We start from the raw sequence: 16,521 nt of genomic DNA, 5'->3' as shown, positions 1-16,521 counted from the left end.
ATTTTAAGCATTAATGTTTTGGCTAGTTCTTTGAGTGAAAACTTTTATGAAATAATCAGGCAGTTAAATAAACAGTTATTAACTATTCTTGGAACTTAATTACTAATTTTGCATTTGCAGTAATGGTTACGACTAACCAGTGTTGCTTATAATTTTTTTTAGTATTGTAATGAATGACCAGTCCACTGTCTTTAATTAATTATTCTGACAATGTTTAGTGATTTAGTAATGTGGTATAGCCGGCTTATACATTTATTATTACGAAACTAACCTCAAGTAGACTATCGTCGGTTGGATATGGTCAGTTATAGTTGGGTTTGCTTCAGATGCAAAAGGTCGTAGTGTTATGTCACACATTAAAAAATAAAAGTGATTCGAATTACAAAATTTAGTATTCTAAATTCAAAAGTAGTGCGCCTTTTCTATCAATGAAGTAATTTGAAAAATTTAATTTAATTAGTGTTGCCAAGTGCTTTGGTTTTAGCCATGGAGTTGGTTAAAGTGTGTTATATTTGGACACTTTTGTCTTTACTGTTATTTCAATGTTTGATGGAAGGATCTGGGCAAGAAGCTGCATTTGAACTTCCTGTGCAACTAGTGGGATTTCCGTTCATAATAGTAGCAGTTCGATTGACGAACTTTGTGAAGAAATTGTCCTATGCTTTGAATCCAGGTAAAATTTTCGATTTATAATTTGAATCTCAGTATGTTCGGTTGCAATCGCAAGTGGACATTTTGAGGCACCTAGGCAAAAAAAAAAAGATGATAATTATTTTTTTAAAAGTTTTCTTTGCTTTAAAAAGAAAGTTGAGTTTGATAAAGGCAAATTGTATTTTTTGTGTACTTATTAAGGATTATCAATATAGTATAACGAAGTACTTTATTCAATCTGTTATATACCTAATTATACCAATGTGGAGTCTGTGGTTGAGCTATTAAGCGACACAAAAAATATGATGCACTGGTTTAAAATTGCTATTTTTAGGGTTTCCTACGTTAATTTGGTTCAGGTTCCTCTGCAAAGGTTCCGGGGATCAAGAGGGAATAGTTTCATATAAAACCCGACTCACTCACGGCCAAAGGTGGGCCTCGGGCTTCTCTCCAAAAAGGTGAAGATGCAGCCGAAGTTATTCATCAATTTCAAGAGTCAACGTTCAATCATAAAATTACTCACAGCTTTGCATAACACTGGATTGACCAACAATAAATACCAATAAAGCTGTCGCCGGGGACAGACGGTGTATTACGTTCCTTGTCACGTAGGTTCAAAAAGTTTTTGCAGTGCAATCTTAGCCGCTCGACTGGCTAGTTCACATTCTCATCGCGTTTCTTGGCGCGCGACCGTTGTAACGAAACGTATTGACCACTAATATCGGTCAATTTCGGAAACAGAACACATTAATCTTTTCGTTTTCAAAATTTTGTTTACGATTTATCTAGCCGGATTAAAAAAAAAGCGATACCTACGTATTTCATGTTAAAATTTAAGATTAATATTCATGAGCATTATGTGCCTATTATCTATTCACGTGTTGCATATTTTAGACGATTCATGACTAAATTACGAAATGTTTAAGCTATTTGAATATTAGTTTCAGCATCCACCGGTACTGTATTAATAGTACAGTTTAGTAAATAATATTTGTGAAATTGCAAAAAAGTACTTACTTAGTTGCGAAAATGAAACAAAGTGTAATCTTCTCGTGTGCAACTTGTGTTTTATTTTTGTTTTGCTGTGTGTATGGCCAAGAAGCAGTCCTAGATTTGCCAGTACAATTAGTGGGTTTTCCATTTATAATAGGAAGTGTGAGATTGACTAATTTTATCAAAAAGTTGTCATATTCACTTAATCCAGGTTTGTCTTATTTATTGTTATTGCATAATAAGGTAAATTCGTCAATAGTTTTGGTAATGGGCAAATACGTCAATAGAGCTAATTATTAAACATTTAGTAAGTAAGCAGAAATACCCAAAATGCTTTTATGTAGTTATCTTAATATTTTTTTTCTGTGAGTCTATTTACAAACTCTTCTCTCTTCATCGCTGCATGAAGAGAGAAGAGTTTGAAGGATTCATTCAGAAGCATGTAGGAACTGCAGTTCCTACATGCTTCTGATAGAGGGCAATACTTATATGCCGTATCAAAGCTAGTGAATAACTTACTGGGGTACCTACTACTTCTTGTGGACTTCTTTCATTTTACTTGTTTTTGGATTTTAAGACAATATGTTTGCTTGTCTGCTTAATCTTCCTAGAGACAATCTTAGAGCGTAATTGAGTCATAGAGGCAAAGTTAAGTCTTAAAGACAGTTTCGTAGTGATTGAAATACCTATTAGTCTAAACCTATGTTCATTTCTCATTTAATTTAAGTACGTTGTCCATCGTTCTGGCATTAGTGTCAGCTTCCTATGACATATAGTATCTACTACAACTAGTACAAAAGATGGAGGTTGATTATAAGTTCTATTTGATTCAGTATCATTTCGCGTAAAATAAAATGATACATGAGAATTCGCTCCACTGTGACAGTTTCAGGATTTATTATTCCACTTTCAGTCAACTGCAGTTATAAATGAATTTTTGCGCAATGCAACACTAACACTTACATCATATAGGGGACTTTGTTGTCTTTTTTATTTTTGAATAAAATTCCAGCTGGACAATAACATTAAAATTTTGAAAGAAGTAGGTACCTATAATACTCATAAGAAAATATTTTTTTTTGACAAGGTCCCAACTAAACTAAACCAAATGTTCTAAAATTTTATTGAGAAGAGTACATTTGTAACACACACGAGGGATTTCTTACCTTTCGCGAGCGTACTTGTATAAAAAGAGACACTGGTTGAACGAAAGAAAACAGGATTTTACGTTTAACGCGGGTACCGCGGTTGTATTTTACATACGTGTTTATCGTATTTTACTGAAAAATTCATGTAGATAGATATAGGAGTATACCTAAGCGGCAATTATAACACAAGTCCCGAACTTACTTTGAGGCTAACTCACTTTGTGTAATTTGTCCCGTATATATTTATTTATGCTATGCTATTAATCATTAAGTTTGTCAAATGAATAATCTACAATATCTAAGCCGGCACGCTTGTAATTAGTGGGCGCTTATCATAATCGGGCGTAGTTTAGAGGTTGATTGATGCTGTTCATAGAATTTGCAAGTTTAGTGATGTACATAATGTTGTAACTCAAATCAAAGCCTTTACAGACAGTTTGAGTTTGGAAGTTTTGGAGTAGTGTGTACAGGATCGATGACCTGTCACGCAATCGATAAGCAAGCACTGACGTAGGATATATCGTGAGCAAGACAGACTTATGTACATAGTTAGATTATTTGTCGTAGAAAATTCGGACTCTGTCGGTAATTTCCATAATGACTTAGAAAGCATTAAATGAGAACTCCCCGAAATTCTCAAGGGAAAATTAATTTCCTTCAATGACTCCTCTTATCACCTTTTATCCGACTAAAACTTTAAACTCCCTTTTTTGTCTCTCTGTAGCCGTCAAAATTATTTTGATCTTTTGTTTTTTTAAATCCCACCACTCCCATTATTGTGAAACTTGTGAAGTTATATGATAACACAAATTATTAATTGTACAAAAAAGTATGATGTCCTCGTCCCTGCTAACAAAAACAAAACGAGTCGGGCGCAAAGCCCAAAGTTTTTAATGGGACAAACATTGTTTGGGCAAGTTGGAGTGGCAATTAAGATGATAAGGCCAGCTGTCGCAGGTACTAAGAGTCTATCTTGGACATAATTTATTCTGTCTTCGCACCTTTGTTCTCGTTTTAATTGTGACATAGTGTTGGAATTTCTGACCCATTTTGTCGTTACGTGCTTTTGCGAGAATGTCTTTTGATTAGATTAAGCATCCAATTATACTGACGCTTTTAACACTAGTCTACAAACAGAGCTGTTACTCGTATTTGTGAATACTTAGCGTAAAAGCAGAAAAAAAGGAATCTGGTCAGGTCAAAGGGGGATTGTGTTAACCTGAGCTGAGATTTACCCTTTGGTCTTCGACGGTCCGTTTTCTTTTCATGTTTTTTTTTAATAAGTTAAAGAGTAAATTTGGTGACATATCAATCTGGTCACTGATATGTCCCATTTATTTTTTATTTATTTGTCTAAATGATATCTTGTTATGACGTGCAAATTTGTCCATTCCAGCTACCTACCGCTCTCGGAATCGTCGAGAACTGTCCTTCGCAAGCGAACCCTTCGAGCCATTTGACGCTCTTGAAGTGGAGAAGTACATTGTTGGCGAATTCGGTGCGCGAGCATGCGTGTTCGAAAGGGTGTGCGCACACTACGCGGCGCGGGCGCAGGCGCATCCGCGGCCACAGCTGGACTGGCCTGATGTGTTCAGGTACGTAAATATATTAAAATTCTACATGTATTAGAAGAGGCATAAATTCTAAACGACCATGAAAAGAATTTACTATACACAAACACCTAATATGATTGAATAAGGCTTTTATTCAATATATTACATACCCTTGTAGACTTAGTAATTTTTTTCCATAGTAGTTGAGGTCTTTTGTTTTATTTTCCAATATTTTTTTTATATCAAAGACACACTGACAGCCCGCAATCACATCACGAAAGACGATACAAACATAACCTTGACTCTATTTGGGCCCAAGTTTCTATGGTTTCATAATGATATTCAAATCGGGTGTTTCAAGGCCGTTGCGAATGCTCACAAACCAGGTCAGAGAGTCAGAGACCGTACGAATCGCGGACAGTGGTATAAGAATGCAAACCTGCGCGTCCGCCGTGCAAGTGGGACACGATGTAATAACGACACGCAATCGACCATCGCCGAAGTAAAGATGCCAATCACGCAGCCACTAGAACGTTTTCCTACATCGAATGATTGGAACCGCATAGCAAACTTTTAAATGTGGAATTCCAATTAAAAAGATTTTAATGTGTTTGAGATACTGGCTGGAATTTTTTTCTTGGTGTTTGTCCAACGTACCTATGTAATTTTTTAAATTTATTAATGTGGTGCAGCGACTTAAAATGTGTACTCCGATGTAAAGGTTTTCTTTTTGGGTCTGTCTTGCCTTTGCGTCCTGTGTCATCCCCTGCCACTGATTAATATAGGCAGCATTTCTTAATTTATATCATAAATTTAAATTGAGTATGACCCGACATTGACATTTTCTTGGCCGGGTTATGATTATGTGCGGTACAATTACATTTTCTTAATTAGTGAAAGCATACAACTATTAAGTTAATGTACAGCATTAAAAAGTGATGTCGAAACGGTTTACCAAGGATTTTTTACTAATATCTTTAGTAATATATACTAAGCAGTGTTTTTTGGTTTATAAACAACAATATAAATTAGGTACAAGGGCATGACAAATCAATAAATGTTTTATTGTACAGTAAATTGTGTTACTGCTAGATATTTTTCGTGTGATAACGAATTGAGAATTTCCACATGAACTAATGGATATTTACCAAACTATATTTTGATTATAATCATGATACGTATATTTGTTGGGGGTTTTGTCATATATTACCTTTAAATAAGTATAGCTTTAAGTTAAAGCTTCTAAGTTCCCAATTTAGGTAATAATGTTTGATTGATTGTTTCTTACTTGTTAATCGTATTCGTAACCCTCTCCTCCTCTCCCCTTCTCTATATTTATAAAAAGCTCTTCCCAAACCAGATTTTTTAAAATTAAGATTGCCCACAAATAAAGATATAGTTTAATTTACCATCTCAGTGTATGGGAGACTAGAACTGCACGTTCGAAGTCCGAGGTAAACCACTATTATGCAATAACGCAGTCACTTTCACTGTTCTAACTAACATAGTATGTCAAGATAATATGTACCTTATTGCAAGTGAAACAAAAAGCTTATTACTTCAACAAATCTAAAAGTTCAAGAACAATAAATGTATGTACAAATCTCTTGTTTGGACAAAGGAATAGAGTTGCTTTTTGTGTGCCGCTACGGAAGTTGCTTTGCAATTGTCATATTTCTGGGTTTAGTTAGGAGACTTGAAATAAACCCGGTCACGCTTTAAGATAGAGATTTGCAGGTCGAACTTTTTTGAAAATTTCATTTTCTCGGAAGAACCCACCGTGAAATTTATAAGTTCTAAAGTAGCTTTCTGATGGTGAAAAAGTAGCTTTTTGAAATCAGTTTAGTAGTTTATTCATGACAAACATACAAAAATACTAATTATTATACTAATATACTCTTTATTATTAGTGTGGATGTGGATTAAACCGTTAGAGTCGTCTAAGTTGTTAGGACTTACTATTCCAAAGAAGAGGCATGCATACAAAAAACATACAAATGTCACTTATTATGGGGTAGACAGAGGCAAAATAGTCAGATGACTCGAAGACCATATTTGGCTGGGTGGCTGGACAGGTTGTTTGTTAGTACAATAACACACAGATTATAAGCCTTCCCCTTTTTCCCTGATTGACTTTTGCTATATACACGAGAAGTAGCTGGTACATTTTTAAAACAGACACAAATAGAAAAACAAATACGAAATATTCTTACAAAAAATGGTTTCAATCCAAAGCAGTTTATATTTTCTGAGTTGCATAGCGAAATTGTTATGCAGATGTATAATTTATTGCCACTATCCGTTTATCTGGTCCTAGTATCTTATTTGCTTTGGCTCTATGTTTAATTGATAGGGATTTATAACTACAACTGTTCAAATCAAATATCAGTGTTTAAGTATATTTAGTTCGCATTTTGTGTTTAAGAAGGCAAAATGTATGTTCACCACATAAATGCGACTATACAAATTTCTGCGATTTTTACCAACATCTTTTTTATCTTTTACAGCCAATACAAACGTTCAGCGGACAAAGCCAAAGAATTTTACCTCCTCAGCGTATTTCTTGGCGACATCGTGGGATCCCCACAGCTCTGCCACCAGCTGGCCAAGCGCAGGAGTTGTGATGACTCCCAACTGCTTGGGAATGCTTAAACATGGAGAATTGTTTAAAACTATCTATGTTTAGTTGTTAATCTAACTGTAATGAAAGAAAGTTAGTTATTTCAAATATGTATAGAAATACTATTTGTTGTAAAGCAAACTGAAGTCTTCATAATGAAAACCTTTACTTCTTTCTTATTCAGTCCTAAACAAAACTTTCAACGGTGCCTTTTAAAAGTGTCTGGTAATTACAGAATTTAGAAAAATATTGGGATTATTGTGGTGGCTTAGTGACACACTCTCGGAAGAACAGGTGACCGAAATATTATTAAAAACATATATATTTTTCAGTCGAATTTGAGCAGAATTGCTTATTTCAAAATGCATAAATGCTATTGAAACTATAGCTATGGTTACCCACTTAACTTTTACAGAAATCTAAAACAACTGTTATTTTACTATCGACATAATTATCGGTGATGTATAAATAGGATCTAATTATCTACATTCGATCATTCCTTAGCTATTAATTAGATTAATTTATTTTTATAATAAAAAAAAGGACAAAGGTAGTATTAGTAATAAAAACCACATCAACTCATGGTGATCTATTTTTTATTTGTGACACAAGTCACATATGTAGGTATTATAGGTTTGTTATCGTAAGAGTTAATATTAATAGTTAGCTAAATAATTGCACTAGTTAAATAATTGTAAAATCACCTAATTGTAAGACACTAAAAATTCATTTTAATCAAAATAATAGTTTTAAAGCGCGCATTAAAAGTTACCTACTTGTGATATAGGGATTATAGTTTAAAAAATACAAGTAAAATATTATAGACATATAATACAATACTCGACCGTATTAGTTAGTTAGCCATTAGGGAATTAAGTTACATCAACAAAACCTAACTAGATTAATCTAACTTCAACCGTGAATTCTTCCATTTTGATGCCACAATTTGTAACAAGAATTACTGATATAATTTTTTAATCAATATTAAAATGTATTTTTCCGTGAATCCCATATTACGTCTATCTGCCTTGTTATATAGTATAGGTATTTCAAACAATATTTAGTACAGTCGGAATAAATTATAGATCGTTATAAGCTTAGACAAATTATTTACTTTTTTTTGTATAAAATGTTGCATTGTATGTAAGTAGCCGAATTAGTTATGCGTCTTCATGTAATATTAATATTTATCTAAATACAAACACATAAACACGACTATATCCTTTGTCATATTACTCGTAGACAGAGCCAACAGTCTTGAAAAGACTGATAGGCCACGTTCAGTTGGATTCAATGATAGAATTGAGATTCAAATAGCGATAGGTATCTAGCCCATCATCGCTTAAAAGAAGAATCCCAAAACCTATCTTCTATTCTTTTTTTATCGTTGTCGGAAACCACATGACACTTAATATTTATCTATTTGGTACTAAATTCATTGTTTATTTATGTAAGCAGGTTGAAAGGTTTTTGGTAAAGGTGGGATGACTATTCCTTTTAACACAATAATTGAATGTTATCCTCTTAAAGGTAAACACCTTTAAGAGGATAGGGAGGAGGCTGCGTTTTGTATGTAAATGTAGGTTTTTATATGGAAAATGTTTTGTTAGCAAAAGTAGCGCTAGTCACAAATAAAATATGAATAAAACATCGTTATTTATTTTATTTATCCTTCAATATATACAGATTGGACTTATTGTTTGAGAAGAAGTATGAAGCAAATGAGCAGAGGATATGACTGAAAGAGAAATGGAGAGTAAAATCCCCAAAAAATCATAATTAAATCGCTAACTTGGTACCATGGGGTTTACCCCATATAGATATCGTACAGATTTATCTGTAGTAGGTATTGTAGTTTTTAATCATTGTTCTTTAAAAGGTTCAGTAATTTTAAAAGCAAAGGAAAAAAGGGTCAATACACAAAATAAATTGACAACATAGTATTTTAATGGAATACAAAGTTGTATTCTGTTTAACATACATACAATCACATCTTTATCCTTTATGGGGTAGATAGAGCCCACAGACTTCCAAAAACTGAAAGGCGACGTTCAGCTGTATGGCTCAAATGATGGTCAAATAGTGTCATATTAAAGTGCAGGCAACCACATGAATCAGATTAAAGAAATAAAACGATAAGAATTTATGATTTTCTATTACCGACATATTTTTCCATTTCATCAATGAGCTAGCAAGGGAAAATGACGATAGGTTGTGTGTATGTGTATACTGCAGTAAACCCTTAAAATGGCAAAAAATAAAAATAAATTACAATATTCAGAGTTAGGGATTTGGGACCATTGTGCCCGGAAGTTGTATATACGGAGAGTGTTGTATTTACAAGAGCGGCGGCTGTTTCCGGATCCAAGCCAACATGGCGGAATATCCGGTACAAATCCTATTAATCAACGTTCAGTGATTTTCCACATCGTTTGGTTTTTTGGGGAAAAAAGAGTTAAAGTGTATGTGTATGAGTATGTGTGTGCACCGTTAGAAAAAGGAGAGGACCACTCCATCTCTTTCCCATGGATGTCAATGACGTCTTACGGATAGGCTTATAAACTTGGGATTTCTCTTATAGGCGACGGGCTAGCAACCTGTCACTATTTGAATCTCAATATCTCAATTCTATCATCCCTTTCATATATCCCCATAAGGGATATAGTCGTGACTATATGTATGTACAAATGTTAAAACATTTGGAGCTTATAGCCATCACTCTAACAGATTATAACTCTATATGAATAGGGGAATTTTTATCCCTTTTGGCTTTAATCTCGGTCATCCTTACCATTCTGGAGAGGAACCCTGGATGCGGCCTTTGACCATGATCCTGAAGCATCTAACCTAACCTACTTAAATTTGGATGCTACTTACCAATATTGATCATGGGAAAGCATTTCCCATGATCAATATTGGTAACTAGATTTGGCACTAGCTTATGGATTTAAAGTTAGGACGCTAAATAAAAAAAGTAGAGAGAGAAATGTTGGAAGTGACTTCGGCATATGCAAAGATAGAGAGAGAGAGAGAGAGAGAATATATCAATAAGTTAAAAACAAAAAGTTGTGGATACAAAATGGTTTTACCAAAAGCTATCCGAATCCGACTGGTTGTAAATAATGAAAAGCGGCTCGCATAGTTTTTTTCCAGTGCACTCGATATCCGATACGTTACTCTATCCACGTTCATCAATCTACTATGTAAACAAAAAAGCAGCAGCCGTAGGGTTGGCGCTGGCTTTTTAATATTTTTCACTTGTTACGATCTTTTTAAATCTTCCATTTCCTCTACGATAACAAATGGGGCGTACCTATAATATTATACTTACATACAATCAATTCTATATCCCTTGCGGGGAGACAGAACTGTTGATTCTGTCTCCCTATCTGACAGGCCACGATCAGCTGTATGTTTGAATGATGGAATTGAAATATTAATAGGTTGCTAGGCCAGCCTATCACACAAGAAGATCCCAAGCTTTTAAATCATTTCCTTAGTTCGCTTTTACGACATCCATAGGAAAGATATGGAGTGGTCAACCATACAGCACAAATAAAATTGTACTTACTAATTTTTGGAGAATTTTCTAAATTTATTGCTAAGTCAACCCACCTGGCGAATGACATATCTTAAGTAGCATAATTGATTCTCACTGCGACTCTTCTATCATAATAAGCTCGAAACAAAAATGAAGTCATTCTCTGAAAATCAATTGGTTTACGATGCCGTAGATGATAGCTTAATAAAAAACAATTGCATGTGGTTAAAAATTTTTACTGGTATGTTTCAGACATTTTTTATTTTTGTTTGAGTGACAACCCTAGCTGGTATCGAGATCCAGGATTTATGGAAGCACTATCTGCCGAGGTTTGGTGCCTCATTTATATTCTGTACAAAGGAAGTTATGTCCCGGTGTTGACATACCGATACAAAATATTTAACCACGATAAAAATATGTTTTAATCGTTTTAGTATATGCTTTGTTTATAATTTGGCTGTCTGTATGTAACTATTTGGATCAATTTTTTTGAAGATGATCAATAAACATGCAAAACAAACAATTGAGTTAGTGTCTTAAGACAAGCCTAGAACTTATACTTTGCCGGGCAAGTCTATGTGTCATTTATCCTATAGTCTGTGAGCAGTCCATTATTTATAAGGTACAATCTATATAATATAATAAATATATAATTATCTAATACTATGCATAGGAGAATTTTGAAAAAGTATTTCTTAGCTAATAAGCTTTAATAAACCTTCGTATGACTTTCTAGTAAGAAAGTTCTTAGGTAGGTTTTTTCACTTTGGGAATGAACTTCCTTTTTTCAAAACGCAAATATGCACGCACATAATCAAAATAGAAATTCATACATAGCTACTGCCATCTAGTCTATTTAACTTAGAAGTATTAAGAGGAAATTTTCCGTTCACTTCAACACGTACCAGCAAATTTCCCACCTTCTGAATAGTGTAGCTGAAGTCTCATAGATGGCGTTACAATGTGTGTTATACCAAGTTTTACAGTGGAATTGTAGAGAGCCTACTAGAGGCGTTCCTAAATGAATAACGAAATAAATAAATATATACGGGCAAATTACCCAGATTGAGTTAGCTTTGGATTGAGATCCATCAACTTTATGTCATAATGAATTTTCTAGGAATTTTGTTGTTATCAATCACTAAAACACAAATAAGACAACTTTTGCCAACAGGAGAGAAATATTTCGCAAGCGCTTTGTTGAATTTTCTTTAAAAAAGGAGTAATTAAGCTATTCTTCTTTCAAGCTTTCCGCCTTAAGGGGTAGTCTAAGATAATGGTCCCGAAAAGGCTCGAAGGTTACTTTCGGCTGAATGGCTTCAAAATTTAGATAACAACAAATTCCTAGCTCATGGCATTTTTATACTCCCTTATGTCTTTTCTTTCTTACTATGATTTTTTGAATCTGCGCATGACAGCTGACAAACTCTTTCTTTTGCTTTACAACATCCATGGGAAAGATTGCATTGAGTGGTCCTTCGTAAAAAGGTGATTCGTAATGACTAAAGTTAAGTAGATGAGTCAGATTTTTATTCGGAGTAACTTTCGTCTGATTCCCGCAACCTTTTCAAGGGAACTTAAACTATATTGGATTATGAGTACACAAGCAGTAGCCTAAATCTGCAGCTATGATTTCCATACAATGATTTCTCTCGCGGTAAGAGATAACTCCAACGATATTTTATGGCACATTGCCGCGGCGGGATTTGAACTTGGGCAATGTGAATCAGCCTTTTTTTAATCAGGTGCCTTAACCATTCGACCACCGACGCTGTATCATATTTCTACCACTATCACGCAACAATGTTAAACTATACAAAAACTTGATAACACATACCGTAGTAAATGAAGTATCAAAAATTACTCCGGATGTACTTACTATGCTAGAAGACGGAATTCCTGATCCAAGTAAGCAATCATTTAATTTATATTCATTCTGCTAACATGCAACTTCTATCTGTCAGTTATCTAATCGTGTTCCGGCTAAGGTTTCATGGAATTCCAATGTTATCTAAGAACCTAGTTTTTAAGCCCTGGAATTATTATTTGCATAAAAAGCAAGTGGGCGTAGAACGTCGTCGTTTAAATGAAATTAAAGTATCTTGTGGGCGTCTGGAAATGTTGAATAAAGTATTAAAAGCCATATAGTTCAAGTCTGCTGAGTATATTTAAAAAAAATGTCGACTTAACTTGACCGATAGAATGATTCTGCTGCCAGATATCTTTGCCCTGTTTGTTTTTGTAACGAGACAATAAGATATTACTTTATACTACTCTGTCAAGAAAGTAGCAGGAAAAGATCAATAATACACAAACTGTTTGTTATTCATCCAAATTTATTTTATCACCTTCAAAATATGCTCCTTTAGAAACGATACACTTACGCCAACGAATAATCCAATCATCAAAACATTTTTTAAACGCTGTTTCCGGAATTGAGGTCAGTTCTCGCCGCGAATTCTCTTTTATGTCTTCTACCGATTGAAAACAGGTGCCACGAAGTGGTAATTTGAGTTTAGGAAAAAGAAAAAAGTCGGCTGGAGCCATATCTGGTGAATATGGTGGTTGCTCGATGGTATTTGTTGAGTGTTTGGTTAAAAATTCGTTCACAATGATGGCCTTGTGCGAAGGTGCATTATCATGGTGCAAAATCCAAGAATTTTCTTTCCACAAATCTGGCCTTTTTCGTCGGATTTGCTCTCTTAAACGCCGCATAACACTCAAATAATATTCCTTATTTACCGTTTGACCTTCCGGCAAGAATTCCGAGTGCACAACACCGCGATAGTCAAAGAAAACAGTCAACATGACTTTGACTTTTGAACGACTTTGGCGTGGTTTTTTCGGATTCGGTTCAGTTGGAAGGCGCCACTCCGAAGCATGTTGACTAGTTTGCATGTCAAACTCGTAAACCCACGTCTCGTCACCAGTAACAATGCGTTTCATGAATGTTGGGTCGGAATTGACTCGTTCTAGCATGTCCTCAGCGACTCTCATGCGATTGAGTTTTTGAAAAAAATTCAGGTCTTTTGGGACTAGCCGAGCGGCAACATGTTTCATACCCAAATTATTAGTTAAAATGGTACGGATCGACTCGTGAGATACAGAAAGTTCGGTGGCTATCTCTCTCAAAGTTGAATGAGGATTTTCAGTCACTATTTCCTTCACTTTTGCGATGTTAACTTCAGTTGCAGACGTTGATAGCCTACCAGAGCGAGGCAAATCTTCCATCACATCTCGACGGCTTTTGAACGCTTTGTACCACTCATAAGCACGAGTTTTTGATAAAGTCGATTCACCGTAAGCCTTCTGTAACATTTTCAGTGACTCCGAACACGATATTCCATTGGCAATGCAAAATTTAAGACAAACTCTTTGTTCGATGTTTTTATCCATTATGAAATTAGCAATACACACTAGATATGATATAACTAAAAATAGCACTGTATTTAATGTAAACAACAGATGCAACTCAAACTCCGCGCCAAAATGGAAAACAGTTGTGCCAATCTAACAACAACAAAAAAAACAAAAATTTGAATTTGGAACCATAAATAAATAATCCATTCCCGATACTTTTCTGACTGAATGTATTTATGTGACCTCATTTCACTTTTCTCGATCTGTTTATCTAATTTATCATAAAGTCTCAAATATCGTTTATAAAAGTAGTCATTGCTACTCGTAGGACCCCAGAAGTTGAAGCTACTAATCAAGTTGCACTTAGTACCTAAACCAGCGGGCTATATTAAAAAAAAAACTATTCCTAAATAAAAATTAACACTACTAAAAATTAACACTACATATAAGATCACCCCTTATGGGTTACTCGTAAGACGGGACTAATATAGACACAAGACTAGAAGGCGAAACAAAATTGGTATGCGAATAAAAATGCGAAGGTTAAATAAAAAAATGCATCTATGGATATTAGGACACATCGGTGTGATTAATTCATGACGAGAAATATATTATCCAATTTGTTATGGACACAGAATAATGTTATCTCTAATTTGGACATCTTCCAGTTTCGGTTATTTAAGCAACCACATGCATTTTTCAAAAATTTTGAAAGTGTCGTTGATAAATTTGGTTCTTATTTTGTTGTAGTCGTTCATGTAATATTAACTTTAAACAAACATTAAAAATGTTATGTTTTGAGGTTTGTGGTTTCCAGCTGAGTAGAAAGGGACATTCTATTTGTTCTTGTGGATAAAAATATTTTAAGCTGTCGGTTTTCAGAACTTATATATTGTTAAAAGACAAATCTAAAGCAATATTGCTTGCTTTGACAATGTTATGAATTTTTTTTACAATCGGCAGCTTTCCTAATGGCAAACGCGTGAACTTTATTAGTATTGCGCTTTTCTCCTTGCGGTCGTCTTCAAAATCATCATCTACAAAATATATACTTAGTACGATTCTTCTCTATCAGAAACTACACGGCATAATATATAGTAGAAAAGAAAGAAAAATACAGTGAGAGGTGATTCTGTAACTGTGCGTTTGAACTAGTTTAGCAAAATAATCTAGATATTGCGTATCATTTCAGAGACATTCGATAAACTTACGGTGTAAGTGCGACGATATGCTATTAGTATATGTAAGTTAAATTAATAACTCGCAATTAAAATTGCACTGCAACCGATATGAGATTATGTCATGTGTTGATTCGATTAGCCAATCGATTACACATGCCTGTTTAATACAATTTTAAAGTTGGGAACAAATTATAAATTTGGATGCTTCATGCAATAAATAGGATGTGGTCTCTAATTCAAAAAAACTGGGGATCTGTTGTTTACTGGGAAAATGTTAGGTACGGTAGCCTAAGCTGTGGTTCACCGTACCTGACATTTTCCCTACTAGATCTCATATGGGGAAAAGTTTGCACCGTAACAAATGCAAGAAGTCCCTGATTATCGTACAGGGAACGAGGCGTGATTATATAACGTATTTTTTTTATATAACATGCTTAGTTTGCTATAGCATTATTACGGTTCATGCTCGTTTCTATTTTTAAACGTGGATTGCTGAGGAAAAGTAAAGGTACGCTTTTGTTGTTGCAGAAAATATCGGGAATTTTTTTCTAACACCCATAGACCTAAGGAATCCATAAAGAATCTTCATGGCAAATTCCAAATGTACATGGCAAAGCGGTTCAGTCTCTGTGTTGACATTTCAGTCAATTTCCTCTTTTATATATTAAGATAGATGTATTATGTCTTTACACGAGTACGTCCCTCATACGGGAGGTCTGTGGGCCGACAACGTTTCGCATAATAATGATATTGCGCAACTCATTATACAAATTTGTACCTTAATCAAGCCTATTTAATGCTATCGTTTTAACCAAATTCAGTTAACATGCACGTTTTTACTCGACTGCAAAAGGCGGGTTATGTCTTTCGATAAGACTGGATCCATCGATTCTGTGGGTGTCTTAGGACACTTAAACAGGCAGGCAATTGACTTGATGCAGACCTGACCAAAGCGAGGTGGAAGTCTGGAAGGCCTATGTTCAGTAGTGGACTTCCTACGGCTGATATGATATAATTGATGATTAGGCAACTGTACGTACAACTTTGGTAGATTCATCCATAGTATCTTCATCAAACCTCGAATATTCTGGTCAATGACATCTTAAAAGAACATTTAAACATTATAAGTAGAAATTAAAGAATTCAAATGAAACAAAATAAGTATACAGGGATCATGGCAAGTGGAGTGATGTGGTTTCTACCTACCTCTTCGAGAGATAGTGTTCATATGTAAAGCACACAACTCATGTCGTATGTACGGGTTTCCATAAAATAAGTCATCAACTAGAAATTGTTGAAAGTCATACAAACATGTTGGAAAGAATTAAGGGACGCCCCCTAAATCTGCAATAGATTTATTCGCTTCACTTAGACCTAAGGATATTCAATATATTATTCAGAATCTATTGCTTTGAAGATAGGTCCGTGATGAAACGACGTTATCCCATCAATCTAAAGCGAGGTCTTTTCTAAG

At 34.6% G+C, this 16,521-nt stretch overlaps 1 protein-coding gene across 2 annotated transcripts; it reads left to right on the top strand.

The window, feature by feature from the left end:
* Positions 1-180: 180 nt before the first annotated feature.
* On the top strand, positions 181-8,617 carry LOC106131495 (uncharacterized). 2 transcript variants are annotated; one of them, XM_013330608.2, is made up of 3 exons: positions 181-673; positions 4,189-4,387; positions 6,853-8,617. In XM_013330608.2, exons 1-3 carry the CDS (start codon positions 487-489, stop codon positions 6,995-6,997), a joined length of 531 nt encoding a protein of 176 aa, XP_013186062.1. In that variant the 5' UTR covers positions 181-486; the 3' UTR covers positions 6,998-8,617. The 2 variants fall into 2 exon arrangements, with proteins under 2 accessions (XP_013186062.1, XP_013186061.1); XM_013330607.2 differs by lacking the exon at positions 181-673 and adding an exon at positions 1,116-1,855.
* The last annotated feature ends 7,904 nt before the right edge of the window (positions 8,618-16,521 follow it).

Source organism: Amyelois transitella, chromosome 20, assembly GCF_032362555.1.
Source record: "Amyelois transitella isolate CPQ chromosome 20, ilAmyTran1.1, whole genome shotgun sequence".
NCBI classification, from domain to species: Eukaryota; Metazoa; Arthropoda; class Insecta; order Lepidoptera; family Pyralidae; genus Amyelois; species Amyelois transitella.
Note: the sequence above shows the minus strand (reverse complement) of the source record. Positions and strands in the feature narration are given on the sequence as shown.

Coding starts and splice junctions, on each gene's coding strand:
- LOC106131495 (XM_013330608.2), top strand. CDS start 487: ATGGAGTTGGTTAAAGTGTGTTATATTTGGACACTTTTGTCTTTACTG. Junction 674..4,188: donor GTCCTATGCTTTGAATCCAG/GTAAAATTTTCG, acceptor TGTCCATTCCAG/CTACCTACCGCTCTCGGAAT. Junction 4,388..6,852: donor GACTGGCCTGATGTGTTCAG/GTACGTAAATAT, acceptor TATCTTTTACAG/CCAATACAAACGTTCAGCGG.